Consider the following 20,789-nt stretch of genomic DNA (forward strand, 5'->3'; position numbering starts at 1 on the left):
GGTATTTCTGTTCTCTCCAGATCAACCTTGATTGAAGACTTTTGCAGCCATGGTTATGCCAATTGCTAACAGTATAGTCATGACCATTCTATAGTTTTTTTGTAATTCATATATAGCACAAGACTTCATTTCTAATGTTGGTTCTTTTCTGATTCAGGGTGTAATTTTGGGGATATTTACTTGCTACTTCTAGCATGTTGGATTCCCACACTGACTTTACTTTATTTGTTGGTACCAGCAGCTGTTGATAGGGGTTTCATTTTCAACAAGTTCAGATCATTAAAAAAAGAAAGTAGTATCAAGTTTCTATAAATGTAAGTTGCTTTCCAGCAGTTGACTAATTTGATTTTTAGAGTTAACGAAACTGTATTTAGACTGCACTAGCTATATAAATCTTTTTTATAGTTGCAAGTTGATTTATTTGCAACATAACCCAATATTAATTTGTTATATTAATTTCAATAAAACCTTTCATAGTGTTAAGTTTTGTGTATAAGCAGATGATTAATGGCTATTCAATTTAGCAGAAAAATTGTTTGAGTAGTGCTAATATAGTTTTTAAATGAGTTATTATAGTAACTCAAGGAAACGTTGACATTGATTTGAGAAGCTGTCTAGGAATATTATGAATCAACTATATTTTTGTTGACTGGTTTTAAAAAAATGGGATGGGATTTGATAAGGGAATAATTGTGAAATTTAATCTATTGCCCAGTTTGACACCACCACCTTCCACTTGGGTGTTTCTTTAACAAAATGTGTGCAACTTATTTGTGAGTGTATACAAATGTGAGTGAAAATATGTATACAGTAATCCCTCACCATGTGGAGGTGCGTGACTTAGTGGTTAGGGTGTCAGCATCCTGATCGTAAGATTGTAGTTTCAATTCCTGGACTGGGCGACACGTGTTCTCAAACAAAACACTTCATTTCACGTTGCTCCAGTCCACTCAGCTGGCAAAAATGAGTAACGCTGCGATGGACTGGCATCCCTTCCAGCTGGGGAACACATTTGAAACCGGGAAACTGGGCCTATGAGCCTAGTTAGGCTTTAAAAGGGTGCAGTGGAGGTGCGTGGCTTAGTAGTTAGGGTGTAAGCATCATGATCGTAAGATTGTCGTTTCGATTCCTGAACCGGGCGATGTGTTGTGTTCTTGAGCAAAATTCTTCAATTCACATTGCTCCAGTCCACTCAGCTGGCAAAAATGAGTAATGCTGTGATGGACTGGCGTCCCGTCCAGCTGGGGAACACATACGCCATGGAAACCAGAAAACCGAGCCCATGAGCCTGGCTAGGCTTTAAAAAGGGCGCATTTATTTTTTTTTTAATCATTCTTCATATCTAGGTTCACCTACTGCAGTTTATTATTTAAGCTTGTGTCAGTTCCTCTGTGGTTTGTTGATTTATAATAATATATATACAAATTATAAAAATAATAAAAATGTACAGCACAGCACTGTTTCTACTTCATGGATTTTCACCTATCACAAGGGGTTTTGGAACATAACACGATAGTCATGGGATTACTGTATACACATAAGTTTTCCACTTGTACACTTACAATACTGCACTCAGATCTACATACTTTTAACCCACTCATATAGATTCAAGTACCATTAATGTCTTATGAATATTTCCTTGCAGGCAGGATAGTTTAAAAGCTGTGAAAGAAATTCAAAAGTGTCAAAAAGCTGAGAAAACAAAATACAAAGATCAAGGTAAGGCTTTTTATTTAAAAAAAAAAAAATAAACATATTCAATATATGTAGTATTAAAAAGCAAATTGGAATTATGTACTGAAGAAAAGAAAGATGGGATCAGTCTATTTTCATTTTTCTGACAAGTTGATTTTAGACATGTCTTAGTTTTATTGTAACCTCTTCACTCAAGCTATAATGACAATGAAAAAAGGCGGCGAGCTGGCAGAAACGTTAGCATGCTGGGCGAAATGCGTAGCCGTATTTCATCTGTCATTACGTTCTGAGTTCAAATTCCGCCGAGGTCGACTTTGCCTTTCATCCTTTCGGGGTGGATAAATGAAGTACCAGTTACGCACTGGGGTCGATGTAATCGACTTAATCCCTTTGTCTGTCCTTGTTTCTCCCCCCTGTGTTTAGCCCCTTGTGGGTAGTAAAGAAATATATAATGACAATGAAATAATCAGTAAATTTTATGAAGGATATGCTATAGCTGAAAAAATGTGTAATGGGCATATGTACTGTGGCTGTATACCACATTACATGGCAAAGCTGAGTCGAAAAGAGGTACCAGTTTTTGTATGCAAAAGAAGTCTTCACTGGTATGGACATGCTGCCTACGAAGGTTGACAGTTGGGGGGGGGGAAGTCAGTTGATCTTCTGCAAAAGAGGAAGGTTTAGGAAGGACTTGTAAAAGGCTGATTTCAAGATGTGAAACTCATAAGAAAAATTATCAGGGACTAGGAAGTGGCAAGACAATTGCTGAAGATATACACATTGAAACAATGGTGTTAAAATAAATTAGTATTTTTTCTATTCTTTTACTTGTTGCAGTCATTTGACTGCAGCTCTACCTTTAGTCGAATAAATCAGCCCCAGGACTTATTCTTTGTAAGCCTAGTACTTATTCTTTCTCTTTTTGCTGAACTGTTAAGTTATGGGGACGTAAACACACCAACATTGGTTGTCAAGTGATGGTGGGGGGGGACACACACAAGTATGAACACTCACAAGAATGCACACACATACATATGATGGGCTTTCAGTTTCTGCTTACCAAATCCACTCACAAGGCTTTGGTCAACCTGAGGCTGTAGTAGAAGACACTTGCCCAAGGTGCCATGCTGTGGGTCTGAACCCAGAACCATGTGGCTGGGAAGCAAGTTTCTTAACACACAGCTACACCTGTGCCTAAAAATCTATAGTAATATAGATTTTTTCTTTCTTGTCATTTACTGGGTCACTGCCTTCAAGAATTTTTAGTTGATTGAATCAACCCCATTACTTATTTCAAGTGTGGTACTTATATCAGTTTCTTTTCCTAAACCACTAAGTTATGGAGACGTAAACACATCAACACTGGTTGTCAAGTGGTGATGGCACATGCTTCTTCAGTTTCCATTTACCATATCACTCAAAGATTTGGTCAGCCCATGGCCAAGCAGTTAGACTGAACTCAAAACCTTAAGCTCTTTGTAATGAGTAGGGGAAAAAAATGAAATATGTATAATCTATGTATCTTCTTCCTTGTTCATTGATTTAAAATTTGGACTGGTAATTCTACCAAGATTTATCGAGAAATAATTATCTCCTTTACATTAACTAACAATAAGGGTACACCAGGTGTTAAAACTAAAATCCCTGGTTATTAATTTAGAAATGTTCAAGTTTCGACCTATAATGTCTGGTGGTTTTCATGAGACCATTTCATGTATTCCAGAATACATCAGTAGGACTTGGATGTTAGGTGCCTCCTCCCACAAAAACAAACAAACAAAAAAAAAATACAAATCAAGTTTTTACTTTCCACATTTGTGGGGGGAGGATTGGAAATTTAGATTACAAATAAATACAAATAGGGCCTTCAGAATGCTTTGAGTGTGAAGTTCTTTGTTATTCAAATTAATGAAAATTTTCTTAATTGTTTGTTTTGGCTTGAAACCAGATTAGAAAATGCATAATATTTTGTTTAGCAAATAAACTTCAAATTTATATTAGTTGTTTCAAATATCCTGACATTTTCTCTTGCTCAAGGCAATTATCAATTCAAATATAACAATATTTGAAAGCATCTCAATTTTCTGGCTTTCTAACAATATTTTCATGCATTCTAATTTGTTTTCACCTATTTTTCTTCTCTTACATTCCCTGCTATCTCTCTCTTTCTCTTCTCCATCTTGAAACAGCATGAAAAGTCGTAGATATACTTTCAGATGGAGCTTAATAAAAATAAACTCTTTCAGGAAATTATTATAGTGTAATTCCCCCATACCCTGTCACATAATTTGTCAATTTGGCTTCGATTGAAATGTTGCGTGTAATGTTAATTAATTTCCATCTCTTCTTGCCTCATCATGTTATTACCAATACTATTTAAATTTGACATTTGGAGAAACTAACAAAATCAAATAGATTTATAATTGCTATATAGCAACATCTTTAGTATTATTCTATTATAATTATGCAGTGATATTTTTTTCTTTTTCTTGCTGTGTCCTATCATTATGGCTTAAGAAAATTATCTATCTTGAAAGAAGCATTCTGTTTGTTTTTGTGATATTTTATTTTTTTTCAAATTTGACTATTTTTCTCTGAATCATTAATGTTATTGAACGAGTGCAGTAACAAAATAATATTATAGTTGACAGTTTCATTAATATTTCATTCTTGTTATTTTTCTGTAAATGACAATCATTTATTTCTGAATAGAGATTGCAAAATTAGCCTTCACTGCGATCCACATTTATGGATTTCAATAATTTACCAAAGTGTAAAAGCAAGATGAAAGTAGAAAATGTATCTTTTGCAAATTACATAAAATGGTTTCATGTGAATTCTTTAGTAAAAGGTTTTTGATAATCACCTGTACTCATGCACACCCCAGTGCATTACATTGCATTAGACTGCATCACATTTGACTGCATTACATCATATTGCAAAGCAGTATATTGCATAACATGCCTCACTTCATATTTCTACACTGCAATCTGCATGCCATGCCAGGTATTGCCATACAATGCATAACTACATTGCATCACATGAGCTGAGGAGGTAGCATCTATGCAGTCACTGGATGTGCTAAAAATAGCAGATATTTCTCTCTCAAATCACACTGTGCCATCTGAAAAGAAAGTAACATTTGCTAATGTAGTCCTATATTATATATATATAAACACAAGCACACACAATCTGGAAAGAGGTTAAAAGGTTGTTTCATGGCTTTAGATCAAAGGGCTGATTGATTAGAACTGATCTTAACGTTACATTTATATCTTGCCACAGTGCACTACATAGCTGCACACTGTGACATCTTAGGACATTATCTAAAATTGTAAATATTTCTGAAGAAATGACTGGTTGCAAAGGTACGGTGTGAAGTTTTGAGGTTATAGTAAGGGTCAGGTGTGATATGGGGGCTTGCAGCATGTTGCATCTACCATTTGTCAATATCTGCTTGTGACCTCCTAGGCAACCCTCCAAGCAGTGTCCAGTCAGCTTGTCTCACTGTGAGATACTTCCTCATCCATCATGGCCATGAGGTATATGGCCAACCAGTACAACCTGTCACCCCAACTGGTTCCTCAGACAAGAAAACACTACGTGCAGGATCCAATTCAGAAAAATCGAGCAGCATAGCCAAAGAGTCTAAGCTGTCATTCTTGAATCATACAAGACACATCCCAGTTTCTGAGTATAGACATTGGTTAGATATGATCAATGGTAACCCATAATTTTGTGAAGTATCCTGGTATCAGAGGAATTCAGGTGGCTACTAAAGATCCTGGACAATGTCCAAGACTTACATTTGTAGAACAGGACAGGAAAGACCAGAGACCTGAAAACCCAAACCTTATCTTCTTGTTCAGATACCAGCAATGCCAAATAAAAATTTTATGACTTACTTGAAGTCATTTGTATTAAACTTTTGAATACATCATGTTTTAGAGGCATTTGATTTCTACATTGTCTTCATCAAGTTGTGTACTGTTACATCTATATACAGCTGATGGTTAGACATGTTCCAAAACTTGGCTACATTGTCCAGTGTTTAACTGGATATTACTCCAAGTAAATGATTCTTGAGAGAAATGTAAATCTGTCATTCTGCTTTAATATACTTCAGTTTCCTTGGAGACATTAATCAAAACTCTTTTTTCTAAAGAGTATATTGACTCCCATTTTTATTTTTCAGATTTTGATATCAGGAATAACTTTGGTATTCAGAAATTGAGGCAAAACTATTTATAAAATTAACTGATGTTAGGGATTTTCGTTAGATTTTTTTCATGGCACCAAACCCTAAATCCTGCCAATATAATTTCTTTATTCAACATGACTTATGGGGAAAAAATTAATAATATTCAATACATATATAGCAATTCTAAATTTATTCTTGAAGGCTTTATTACTTTTGGGATTAAATGTTAAATTTCTATTCTAGGATCTTATTCTATTTCGACAAATTAGATAATGCTTGTGGTTTAACCTTTTTTCTTTTTCATTTTACTGTATGAATAATAGGAGTAATTTTTAGAATTGCAGCTCTGACGCATCTATAAATCAAAGTGTGCATGCTTTTGAGTTCAGGCTGACCCATGTCAATTGAATAACTGAATTTGTAAGCAAGAAAGCTGTTATTTTACAGTGTCACAGAATATGAGACGCATTTTAAATATAAGTAACTAGGACTGGAACAGTTACACTTAAGGAAATTGTCTCCCTTTCAGTTACTCACCCACCCTCACATAATGTGGTGGTATCTATGTATCTCCTCTGTAGCAATACACTTGTACTTGTCCTTCTATTGTACTTTAGTCTTCAACACCTGTCATACAACCAGCTCCTTTCTCTAGTACCTTTTCACTCAGTCAAGGGTTGAAATGTTTCCCTTTTTCCTTTCTTTGTTTTGTTTTGCAAGTTACTTGGTGACTTCACTAGTGCTAATGTGATAAAAAAAAAACAAAAAAACCCTGAGGTGCACCCTGTAAAGTGTTTGGCATTAGGAAGGGCATCTTGCTGGAAAAACCACACAAAGCTGACATCAGGGCCTGATACAGTTCTGCAGCTCACCAGACTGTCAAACCATCAAACCCAAGCTGAAATGGACATTAACCCTTTCGTTACTATATTTCTGACCAAATTACACCCCTTATGTGTTTCAATTAATTTCTAACGTAATCATAAATTTAGTCTGGTTTCATTAAACAACTATAACTTTTTTATTTATCGATATATTAATCTGATTTTTGGAAGATAATTTAATGAAATATTCTCAACCAATTCTATACTATAATTTTTGTCACAAAGTGACTCTAATTGCAGGTAGATACAGGTAAATTCCACAAAATATAAAATTATTAAAATTTTGTTCAAACATCGCTATAGAAAATGGGTTATTAGCTAATATTCAATTGGGTATACAACAAAATTTTACGATAGAATTTGTTATTCTGGGTAACTTTCTGATACCCATAATAATATTTATGGCAAAATAGGCCTTAATTTCATTTAAGGTTGTGGGAAATAACAAACTATCCTTTCTTTCGCTTTGTTTACGTTTAGCGTAACGGTTCGTTTCTGCCGTAATGATTTCAAATAGGCTCATTCGAAAAAGTAAATAGAAATAGTTTAAGGCTTTACTCTCCTGGGAAAGTCTGTGGCTTGGTCCAGTTTCTTCAGAAAAATCACCGAAAGAAACAGTTTTTAAATTTTCACTCCATTCAGGTGCCAATTCATTTTCTTTATCGCTATCGGAGATCTCAGATTCACTGTTTTCACTTTTGGAAAATGAAACATCAGATTCATTATCAAATACCACATGCTTTTTTTTTTTCAGTCATAGAGTTAGATTTATGAAGGTCTTCAGTAGAAAATCCTTCGAATTCTGACTCGCTGCTTGATATAATGAAATTCGTATCCATTTTTTGTCAGAATTACAAATTTTGAAAACACAATAGGAACAAATTTCGGAAAAAAATCTCCCAAAATTCACGGAATTAAAATTACACTTCGATTATTGTACAAAACTGTAGTTGAACTGTTTACGAAGTATAATACGTGTTTTCACGAATGTACTGAAGAGATTTGCTCTGATATTCTCATTTAAATATGAATAGGTAAATTCGGGCGGCTTTGGGCGGTTTGGTCTCATAAACCAAAATTTTTTCGGGCGGCTTTGGGTGGTTTGGTAACGAAAGGATTAAAAGATGATAATAAAGTTACAAACAAAACATGTCCCAACATCGTGAGATGCCTTGTACTTTGAAATCTAACACTGAATAGTTTGAACATAGGATACCACTTAGGTTCTTGCTATTTACAGGATATGCCATTGAATTTACTTTTTCATTTAGTCACATACACATATGTCTAACTCTGAGAGCCTTTTTATTCTTCTTGAATTGAAGATATTAAAATGGTGAGAAAACATTACACACTAAAAGCTAAACATTTTAGTGTTGTGCTATGTGTCGTTTCACTTGCTCTAAAGTTGTGTCTTCTATTACTAATGCAACATACCCTATTTCTATGAATTCATCATCACTGTTTAACGTCTGCCATGCTAGCATGGGTGGGACTGTTTCACAAGAGCCAGCCAGGCAGAAGCCTGCACCAGACATCTGTGACTGTTTTGGCAGGACTTTTACAGCTGGATGCACTTCCTAACACCAACCACTCAGCAGTGAACTTAGTAATGTAAATTTTCCTGATGTATGTCTTCCTCCTTCTTATCCTTACTATTTCATTATTCAGGCCCTCCACTAAAGATTTCTTGATCCCTCTTTCTGAGTTGTATTCTCAGAAATATTTTCCCCCTGCCTACAGTTTTTCTATAGGTATTTGAAGTTGTCCAAACTAAACATTGACTGCATTACTTTCACCAATGTAAGCAGTGCAACAAACCAACAAGCCATAACCAACAACCTTCTAAATGATTCATGTATGGTAAAGGAGTTTGCTTTGCAATGAAGTGGTTTCAGTTCAACTTCACTGATACAAGCAGTTGTTTGTAAGCAGTCTTATGTTAAAACCTGGCATAATTGAGGACAAAATATTACCTTGCATTTAAAGCAGGTGAAGACTGGTAATAGGAAGAGCATATGGTTAAAGAAATCTGTCTCAATGTATCTTGTCTGATTCATAGAAACATGGAAGTGTGTATGTGTGAGGGCAGTGAAGCTGCTTTGGAAAGTTGGCCTGCAGCTTTTTCACTTTTTGCTTCAATTAATTTTTATCAGGTTTCTAGTTGTATGTATTTAATTGGATTATTGCTACTTTAATGTATCAGTTCCTTGTATTTACATCTTGATCTTTGTATTTTTTTTTTTTTTTTAATATTTCTTCAAATCTAACCCCATTTCAAACCTCTACTTTTGGTAGACATTGAGGAAAAGGAAAAAAATCAAATGAAGTCTCTTACTGCTTCTTACAATGTGTTAATGTTTACAATGTGTTAATGTGGATCACTCTATATCCTGTGGGGAAAATTACTTGGAATGATTCTTACTTTAATCAAATCTATTTAAAAAAAGAGAAAATTACAGTTACTTTAAAATTAATTATATATAATTCACCTCTTTTACCTAGCATATCTCTAAATTGATTTTCATGGTGGATGAACTGTACCTTTCCTGGTAGATAGAATTTAAGAGTAAAAATGAAAATGGAGACTTAGATCTGCTTCACTTTCATCTTTCTATTAGCGTTCTGCTTGGATAAAACAATCACAAAAAGAAAAACAACAACAACAAAAGTTGGAATCTTATTACACATTTCACAATTCTAGAGGTGTTAGTTTTAATCTATAGCTGTTTGCATTATGACTGTCACATTCAAGTCACATCCAATTTTTCTTGTTGATTCTTATTGATAACAACACTTGTTAAGACAGTCTTTTCACTAGTTCACCAGTTTAGCAATGATTCTTTATACAATCAATCTAACAGCTTCCTCTGATTGTAACTAGTTTCTTTATCAAATTAACATATTTTTTTTCAATCTGTACATGATGCGGCAACAATCTGAAATTTTCAATTTGCTTATCTCAAAAACCAGCTGATTGTGTTCTCATCTCCTGCATGTAGTTGCTTGCCGATATCACATGCATGCATCTGAATCAGTCACCTTTCAGGTTATGACACATCAAAATCATAAGACGACGGCACATTTAACTGTGATTCATTTTTCTACATTGTATATGCATTTATTTTATCTTGTACATTCCTTACCTCCTTGCTGTCATTGTTTAAAACAGCATGGAGTGATTTTGGTTAGATTAATACAGTGCAGAAGCTGAAGTATTTTCTCAGACACTATTCAATAATGATATGAGATATAACTGTAGGTAAAAACAATATGGCTTCCATATCTTTTGAAGTATGCTCTTCTAATATTATGATGTACAGGAAAAAACATTTTTGGTATTTTTAATCAAACCATTGTTATATATACACTTAGTAGCATACTTATTTGGCTTATAGTAGAAAAAAAAATGTTCTGCCAGAATCTACATCTGTAATGCAGCTTTGATTAGAAACTTTAAAAATATTATGCTTAGAAAAATAAGTTTCATCCTTTCCATTGCATAATTATTGATTTGCACTTAATAAATTTGAGTGGTTAATACCTTAATTGGTCATTGCTTAAAAATTATTTCATATTTTAATATACCAAGTTACCACTTAAAAATTCTGTAAAATTCTCTTTATACACCCAGCTGAAATCTATATGAATAGTTTTTGCTTTTAGTCTAACATTTATTGTATTTACTTAACCTATATATTTTTTTTCTACTTCATCCTGTTAGAGTTGCTTCACTGCACCTGTTAACATCACACTTCAAATTTATATGCTTGGTAGAGTTTATTTGTAAACCTAAATTCATACTTTAATACTTGTATTTTAAGGAGGAATAAATTAGATAAAAATAGACGTTTTTAAAGTGACCCATAAGGTTTTATGTAAGTTGTGACATTTTTTTTTCTGTGAAACTGATTTTTTTTTCCCCATTACAATCAGTTAATATATTTCTGACAAAATTTTGTTGGAATGGAAACTCCTCAGTTAAAATTTAACTGCAAGTGGAGAGTGCACAATGCACAGATCAGCTTTTAGTCATGATATCAATTTAAAAATTGAATAATATTTCAGTTATTGACTACCCTAACAGATTGAATGACTGAACAATTAATCAATTTATTAAATGTTAATTAATTGACTATTAATAATAATAATGATAGAAGTGAAATAGAACCAGTGTATGTTTATCATTGGCATAATGACCCTCCTGAGACAGTCTGTTTCAGCATGAGCCAATGTCAAGGATCTTGCAAACCAAATACGAAAACAAAAATTCATTTACCCCTTTATGCATTTTTCTAGTCTCCTCAAACTTTTTAGTTGTGTCTAGCAGTGGTCCTCACCCAGGTAATGGAAACATACAAGATAGTGCAAGTAGTTTATTAAACAGTCGAGAATAAAATATTTTGAAGGGAAGGAATAGAGGAAAGGATGAGCAAAATGCCATTATAGCTACGTTTTGAAAAGACTAAATTTGTTACTATTTTGTATCTGAAACATGGCTGATTATAATAATCATTAAATGTCCATTTTTCCATGCAGACATGGATTAGATGGTTCAACAGGAGCTAGTAAACCAGAGGGCTGCACCAAGCTGCAATATCTGTTTTGGCATGGTTTCTACAGCTGTCAATAATAATTCATTTAAGAATATAAAACCTTTTACCTTGTTTGTATGAAAGTGGTGAGCTTAATCAGTTGGATTTAAACTCATTACTTTTCTTCTTGCCTCTTATATAGTACACGAACAGTATTATTACACTATTCTGTTGAGATATTATATCCCCAGTATCATATAAATAAGATGTGGTTTCTGGATAATTTTCTCTTCTTTGGGATTATTTGAGCTCTCCAAGGCAACAATCTGGCTGAATTGTTGGAGTGTCAGAGAAAACAACTTGTGGTATTCCTCCTGGCTTCTTATGTTCTGAGTTTGAACCCCACTGAGTTGAACTTAGCCTTTCATAGCTCTAGTGTTAAAATAAAGTACTATTTAAGTGTTTGAGTCAATGGTATCAGTTATCCAACTCCTTGCAAAACTACTGGCCTTGTTCCTTAGTTAGAAACCATTATTTGCATTCTCTTGGATTTGAAATGCTTTTGTGCACACACACACACACACACACACACATGCATGCATGACTGCTTCATCTGGATATTTTCTGAATTAAATTCAACTTTATTTAGATCCTTAGATTTCTGATGCTTGTGTTGCTTTGTATTCAAAATTGGTAACAAAATCTCTGTTTGAACCTCTCTCTCTCTTGTTACTTTTGAATTAGCTTGTTAGATCACTAAATATAAAACCTGAATGGTGCAGTTTTATTCTGAACTGACACTTCATAAATCCCAGATGTGTGTGAATGAACCTGTAAACTACAAGGCCATTCTTTCATTACCAACACTCAGTTCAGCTGTGACAGAACATGGATATATTTATCCCTACCACCCAAACACACACATACACACACAATTTCTATATTTGCTTACTATGTTGATGCCTTGCTGTCAGGGTCACACTGACATTTTCAGTGCGGTTTTTAAAGGTAAAAGGTATAAAGCTGCCAATAACCGGAAACTACCAACTCTTAATTATTGGTAGTTACCAGCATTGATTTTTAATTTTAATCCTGGAATATGGCAATTTGTTAGTTCTTATGACACCAGTCAAGCAAAAATGTTGACATCAATTTCTCTGCTGCTAAAAACTCAAAAGATCCAAATGAGATGGTTAAATTGCATATCTTTTCCTGCATCGAATGTCACAGCTGCATTTTACTTCTATTTGTGTATCAGTCAATATGAAATCTGTACAGTCAAAATTAATTGGTTTTTGCATTCATCACCATCTGCCCTCCCCCCTTTTTTTTCTTCCATAAGTTTTAAATTCAAAGATCAAGGTTTTTGTTGACAGTGATTAGTTTGGTATGACTGGAATCTGATTTAAAATTTTTCTCTCTGCACTTATGTGAATACTATGCATGCATGTATTTGTGTAAATAATGCGTGCATATCTAAACATGTTACAAAAATTAAAATTAAAAACAGTCAAAATATTTTTCTTAAAAAGGGGTGGGGTTAAATACTATAATTTTTAACAGCTAAATTTTTTAAATTGAATTTTTAATTCTTCTGAGGAAAGGTTTTTTTTATTTTTTTTTTTTATAGTTAATGATGAATATATTTTTTAAAAATGAAACCAGTGATGACTTCAAGGAAGAAAACATTCTGCAGCTAATATAACTTCTTTTTTTTTTTTTAAGAAATGGAGTGCATAAAAATAAGATCAGTACCCATTATGTCACCTCCCTAAAAATTGTTAAATTTACATTTTATAAATAATGCAAAAGTGTGTTGTGTGTATGTAGTTTGTGTACACACACACACATACAAAGTAGGGCACATTTTAAATGCAACTAGTGCTGAAACAAGGATATTTATTACAAATATTAAATATGTACCCCATCAATGAGACACTCTTATATAAAAATATTTTACATAGATGTGTGTATGTATATAAGAACTGAATCTATATATATATATATATATATATATATATAAACTGTATGTGTGTGGTGTATATATATATATGTGTGTATATATATAAACTGTATGTGTGTGTAATATATATTATATATATATATATATGTGTGTAATATATATATATGTGTGTATATATATATGTGTGTATATATATATATATGTTGTATATATATATATATGTGTGTTATATATATATGTGTGTATATATATATATGTTGTATATATATATATGTGTGTATATATATATGTGTGTATATATATATGTGTATATATATATGTGTGTATATATATATGTGTGTATATATATATGTGTGTATATATATATAAACTGTATGTGTATATATATAAACTGTATGTGTGTATATATAAACTGTATGTGTATATATATAACTGTATGTGTATATATAAACTGTATGTGTTATATATAAACTGTATGTGTATATATATAAACTGTATGTGTATATATATAAACTGTATGTGTATATATATAAACTGTATGTGTATATATATAAACTGTATGTGTATATATATAAACTGTATGTGTATATATATAAACTGTATGTGTGTATATATATAAACTGTATGTGTATATATATAAACTGTATGTGTATATATATAAACTGTATGTGTATATATATAAACTGTATGTGTATATATATAAACTGTATGTGTGTATATATATAAACTGTATGTGTATATATATATAAACTGTGTGTATATATTATAAACTGTATGTTATATATATAAACTGTATGTGTGTATATATATAAACTGTATGTGTATATATATATAAACTGTATGTGTATATATATATAAACTGTATGTGTATATATATATAAACTGTATGTGTATATATATATAAACTGTATGTGTATATATATATAAACTGTATGTGTATATATATAAACTGTATGTGTGTAATATATAAACTGTATGTGTATATATATAAACTGTATGTGTATATATATAACTGTGTGTATATAATAAACTGTGTATATATATATATATAAACTGTGTATATATTATATAAACTGTGTATATATATAAACTGTATGTGTATGTATATATATAAACTGTATGTGTATATATATATAAATGTATGTGTATATATATATAAACTGTATGTGTATATATAATAAACTGTATGTGTATATATATAAACTGTATGGTGTATATATAAACTGTATTGTGTATATATATATAAACTGTATGTGTATATATATAAACTGTGTGTATATATATAAACTGTGTATATATATATATAAACTGTGTATATATATATATAAACTGTGTATATATATAAACTGTATGTGTATGTATATATATAAACTGTATGTGTATATATATATATAAACTGTATGTGTATGTATATATATAAACTGTATGTGTATATATATATATAAACTGTATGTGTATATATATAAACTGTATGTGTGTATATATAAACTGTATGTGTGTATATATAAAGACTGTGTATATATGTGTGTGTGTGTATATATAGACTATATATGTGTGTGTGTGTATATATAGACTGTATATGTGTGTATATAGACTGTATATGTGTGTGTGTATATATAAAGACTGTATGTGTGTGTATATATAGACTGTATGTGTGTGTGTGTATAAAGACTGTGTGTGTGTGTGTGTATAAAGACTGTGTGTGTATATATAAAGGCTGTGTGTGTGTGTGTGTGTGTGTATAAAGACTGTATGTGTGTGTGTGTGTGTGTATATACTCTGTGTGTGTGTGTGTGTGTATATAAAAACTGTGTGTATATATAAAGACTGTGTCTGTGTGTGTGTATATATAAAGACTGTGTGTCTGTGTGTGTGTGTGTATATATAAAGACTGTGTGTCTGTGTGTGTGTGTGTATATATAAAGACTGTGTGTCTGTGTGTGTGTGTATATATAAAGACTGTGTGTTTGTGTGTGTGTGTATATATAAAGACTGTGTGTCTGTGTGTATATATAAAGACTGTGTGTCTGTGTGTATATATAAAGACTGTGTGTCTGTGTGTATATATAAAGACTGTGTGTCTGTGTGTATATATAAAGACTGTGTGTGTCTGTGTCTGTGCGTGTGTGTGTGTGTATATATAAAGACTATGTGTGTCTGTGCGTGTGTGTATATATATAAAGACTATGTGTGTCTGTGCGTGTGTGTATATATAAAGACTGTGTCTGTGTGGTGTGTATATATAAAGACTGTGTGTCTGTGTGTGTGTGTGTGTATATATAAAGACTGTGTGTTTGTGTGTGTGTGTATATATAAAGACTGTGTGTTTGTGTGTGTGTGTATATATAAAGACTGTGTGTCTGTGTATATATAAAGACTGTGTGTCTGTGTATATATAAAGACTGTGTGTCTGTGTGTATATATAAAAACTGTGTGTATATATAAGACTGTGTGTCTGTGTATATATAAAGACTGTGTGTCTGTGTGTATATATAAAGACTGTGTGTGTCTGTGTCTGTGCGTGTGTGTGTGTGTATATATAAAGACTGTGTGTCTGTGCGTGTGTGTATATATAAAGACTATGTGTGTCTGTGCGTGTGTGTATATATAAAGACTGTGTGTGTGTGTGTGTGTGTATATATATATATAAAGACTATATTAGGAAGACTATGTAGGAAGTGATCACATTTCTAGATACTGCTAGAAAAGCCTTGTTGGTAATGCAGTTTTCTCTTAGAGGATTTAATTAACTTCAAAGCCAATTATATCATATGTACACACTATACATCTATATTAATAAATCCAATATGTGTTCTAATTAGATATTTCATGTCTTCATAAACATCAATACACTCAATACAGTGGTTGAATTTAATGATAGCATTTCAATGCTATAACAGCCAACACTTTGCTTTAGAAGGGAGAGAGACTGTTAATAATTTCCCATTGTTTACAAAGGACACTACCATTGCCAAGGCCTTATTGACATCTAATATTAAAGTTTATATGCTCCAAGTCTTTGCAGCCATTTCATTGTTATTATTGGAATTCTGTTTAAGAATATGCTTTGTTATAAGAACGCTGTAGCCATTGAATAGTTATAGTATTGGTTGGTTGTCTGTTTAATATTTCATTTAGCTGTTGAGAATCTGCTTTTTGATTCGGTGAATCAGACATTTTAATTATCTCTTATTATACCCTCCTAACAGCTGACCATAGTGAATGGCATCAAGAAGAGTATCTAGCTGTAAACCACTATCCCATCGAACCCATGCCAGTATGGATGGGTCAGGCATAAATTGACGATTGTCTCATAACCATTGTCTAACTTCAATCAGTTAGAATGACATTCTACTCAAAGATAACTGGTTGATTTTTTTTTTTTTTTGTTTTTGTTTTTGTAAGATAAGAGCCTGTTTGACAAGTGGTTGCAGGCTTGTTGAAGATACATATTCTATTGCATTTTATTTCCCATTCTCTGGAATAGTATTATTCCTATCATTAACTCGATCAAGTTCCACTCTTTCCCTTTTATCTATCACTAAGTATCAAACTCTATTATCTTTTATTTGTTTCTGTCATTCAACTGCGGCCATGCTGGAGTGTGGCCACTTCCTTGAAGGCGTTTTGTTGAACAAATCAATCACAGTACTTATTCTGTCAGACTCCTTTGCCATACTGCTAAGCTATGAGATGTAAACAAACCAACACTAGTTAAGTGAAGGTTGTGAGAGGAACTCACTCACAATGGGCTACCACACAGTGTCTGTCTACCAAATTCACAAGGCATTAGTCAGCTCATAGATAAGATAGACACTTGCCCAAGGTGCCATACACCTGAAACCACATGGTTGAAAAAGTTTTTAAAACACACACACACACACACCCATACCTTCATCTAGGTGTAAAGTCTAATTAAGCTAATTGTTGTTTGTTTATTCAATATTAATATTATAAATCTTAGAAATATAAATTTAAGAACTAAAGACCTGAACAGAATTCTATTACTAAAAAATTAAATGCTTGATAGTTGTGAGTTTTTAATAAGGCTTTAAGGTGTTTAACATTTCAGTTATTTTAAAATGTTTTGATTTTAAAATTTTGATATTAAAATATTAATCTCTATTACAAGTGGTTCTGGTAAAAAAAAAAAGAAATAGTTTTCTCACTATTATTTCTGTCATTTAACATCAGCTGTCCATACTGGCATGGGTTGGGCAGTTTGACCAGGGCTAGCAAGCTCCAGTCTGATTTGGCATGGTTTCTATGACTAGATGTCCTTCCTAATGCTGATCGCCTTACAGTGTGTTGGGTGCTTTAATGTGGCACTGCCATGAGTGCTTTACATCACCAGCAGGATTGGTCTTAACACTCCTGCTGTGGAATGCTTGTCTTGAGTACTGCAAGGTGCCAAGCATCCCAGTCCTTTCACATCTCACCTGAAAGGTTTGGCCTCCTGAGGTTGTTCTTCAGTACTTTATCCCATGTCTTCCTGGCTCTCCTATTTCCACGTGTTCCATCCATTTTAAGAGATCGCCACTTAATATACAATTATAAACAATGACTCTTTGACGAGTTTTCTTTTGTGAAGTTAAACTTGTAAGCAACTTTTATTGTCAGCACTTTCTCCAAGCATATATGATCAATTCCGTATATGTCCAACTATATACTTTTCCTTGCATGCATCATTGCCATGTTTACTGAGATGCTCTCACAGCCTGCACACATTCTTACTGGGCAAAAAAAACCTGACTGTAATTTAGAGAATGGTATTTCCCAGTATTTGAAGAACTTCAGAGAAAGTGTTTACATAATGGTAAAATCAGAAGGTTCTGAAATGCAGTCTCTTGATTGACATGCTATTTTGCATGGCTATCCAATATTAATTTTCGGTCTTTAAATTGTAGTCATACTATATTGGTTAGTTAATTAGATCAAAAGAATGCTAATTTGAAAATAGCTATTTTGAAATCAATATGAAGTGGTACTTATCAAGAGTTGCACATATATATATATATATATATATACACACGTGCACACACACGCGCGCACACACACACACACACACACACACACACACACACAATGCACTTCAATCTATGAACACCAATAATACTTGTTGAGTGATGACTATTTTTGATACCAAATATTGAAACTTATGATCAGAAACATGCTTGTTTTTTAAGTGTATTTCATTATTTTAATGTACTTGCTTTTCATCTCATATGAGAAATATGCTTCATATTTGTGTTAGAATATTCATTATCTGTGTATAATTTTGACCTAATCTGCTGTATCTTTTAGATAAGCAAAATTCAGCTTATGTCAACATGAAAAAAGAAATTAATTTGTTTGCAGTTGTTAAAGTAATAAATAAATTTTATTGATTTGAATAAAATAAAGCAAAGTTTGGGTGAGGGTGAATGGTTGGTTGGTAAATTTGTCAAGACCTAAACTTTGAACAATGTCAACATGTTAGCAGAGAAGAGCTAAAGTGTAAAGCAAATACATAAAATGTAAAGAAAATTAGCTGTAGAAATCAGAGCTAATTATTGATTTTTCCATTAATGCCCTCCTTTTGCAATATTTTAACTGATAAAAATTCTATGCATTATGTTACTGAAACTGAGCAACCAAAATTTGATTGATACACTTTTGTAGCAAGTTAAAATATTTGAATACAGCATTTAGCATGTGAATGAAGAGGAAAGTCTTCTTTGATGCTTTATTATTGATGAAAGTTCAATATTTTGTGCTGACTATATTTCTACCTGATGTATAACCAATTTATTGACGTGTGTGTGTGTGTGATTACTTTAAATAAAAGTTGCAGAATGACTGATTTCTTCAATTATTTTACACTTGATATTTCAGGTATAGGGGCAATTACTTTAAACTAGTAGGTTTCCATTGTGCTGGCTCTGACCTGATTTCTATTCTTTGATGTATCTTTTGTATTCCACTCACATAGGTAATTCTCTCAAGAATAGCATAACTAGTAGTTTCATTTCCTTTTGCCTACAAACTGGAAACCTTACGATTTTGTAAGAAACCAATATTCTGGATATGAGAATAGATATTGCTGAAATATGAGAAATGGACTGATTGTTCTATCATATCTAACTTGGGGTTTCTGCTGACCTAAGTTTCAGTTCCTTCAAGGTCAACTTTGCATTATATTTTATGGGGTGGGGTGGGGACGTTAAGAGCTAATAATATGCTGGAGTCAATTACATTGGCCAAAACTCTTCTGTCAGATAAAAAAAAAAAGTTTTTATTCTTAAACAAAGGAAATCAATATCATATTGCAATTTGAAAGGCTATTGGAATTGACAGAAACAATATAGCTGTCTAGTGTCTTGCTCAAACATCAGAAAATTTTAAAATCAGAATCAAAGCTTACTTTGGCATAGTGAAAATATATATACTTGTTTAAATCAATAGAGATACGGAGATAGTAAGTTTACTATATAATATTTACAGCATCTAGTTAGACACATTAACATTTTTACTCTAAATTCTGTCTATGGGAGTTGTTTGTTTTTGTTTTTTTTTACCTATCCATTACTGTTTTCAAATACCAGTAATATACTGAGATTAAATAGTTTCATTCAAAAAAATGGACAACTTCTTTAAAAGAAATCTGTGTTGGATATGTCTATGAAGTCATTGTCAAATGTTCGTCAGTTTTAGTGCCAGGTTTTTATATTTGCATGGGTTGAACAGAACTAGTTAGGCAATAGAAAATATGATTTCCTGATAAGTTAATATTTCCCCATTGCTAGATGTTTTTTTTTTATGGAAGACTAGGAATGAATGATCACTTGGATGGCAGTAACATTCATTTACAACCATCATATGATGTCAAGGCAAGGAGAAAAACAAACATGCATGCACACGCACATGATGGGCTTCTTTGAGTTTCCATCAACCAAATTCATTCATAAGGCTTCAGTTGATGCAATATTTGTCAATGGCTGTGTGGTTAAGAAGCTTGCTACTCGACCATATGGTCATGAGTTCAATCTTCATTGTCAAACATTAAATTGATTTGTTTCATTTATTTGGAGAGGTATTGTGTACTGCATTTTGTTTGCCAACATCTACTTCTTGCTGGGTTGGGATTATTATCAATACTGTATAGTTGGTTCAATATAATATAGTCTTGTTTTAAAAAAAAAAAAAATTTATTTTTGCTACTGGTACATAGATATTTTAGCTTTTTCTGTCTCTTGGAAATTTCTAAAAGAAATTGTTTTTTGGACACATTTTGCTTAGAAATTTGTATAATACTTTCAGTGGCTATGGTTATCTAGGTGGTTGGAAAATGTCATCTTGCCAAGGGTCCTCTAATTCACATAGTTTTATATTTGATAGCCATCTTTAATAAAACCTGAAAGAAATTAGTTCATCTTAAGTATCTCATTCCTGGTCATTCTCACAGGAAATTATACTTATAATTCCAGATATTTCAGATAGATGTCTTATTTTTCTAAGTGTTAATGTTTCTC

The 20,789-nt window shown here is 32.4% G+C and overlaps 1 protein-coding gene across 5 annotated transcripts in view; it reads left to right on the top strand.

The window, feature by feature from the left end:
• The window catches only part of LOC115214842, a 206,426-nt gene that overhangs the window by 130,585 nt on the left and 55,052 nt on the right, over nucleotides 1-20,789 (top strand). For all 5 annotated transcript variants that reach the window (XM_036505572.1, XM_029783879.2, XM_036505575.1 and 2 more), the window contains one exon: nucleotides 1,646-1,719. In XM_036505572.1, coding sequence (XP_036361465.1) covers nucleotides 1,646-1,719 — 74 coding nt within the window. The remainder of the gene's footprint in view (nucleotides 1-1,645; nucleotides 1,720-20,789) is intronic.

This window comes from Octopus sinensis, linkage group LG1 (genome assembly GCF_006345805.1).
Source record: "Octopus sinensis linkage group LG1, ASM634580v1, whole genome shotgun sequence".
Classification (NCBI taxonomy): domain Eukaryota; kingdom Metazoa; phylum Mollusca; class Cephalopoda; order Octopoda; family Octopodidae; genus Octopus; species Octopus sinensis.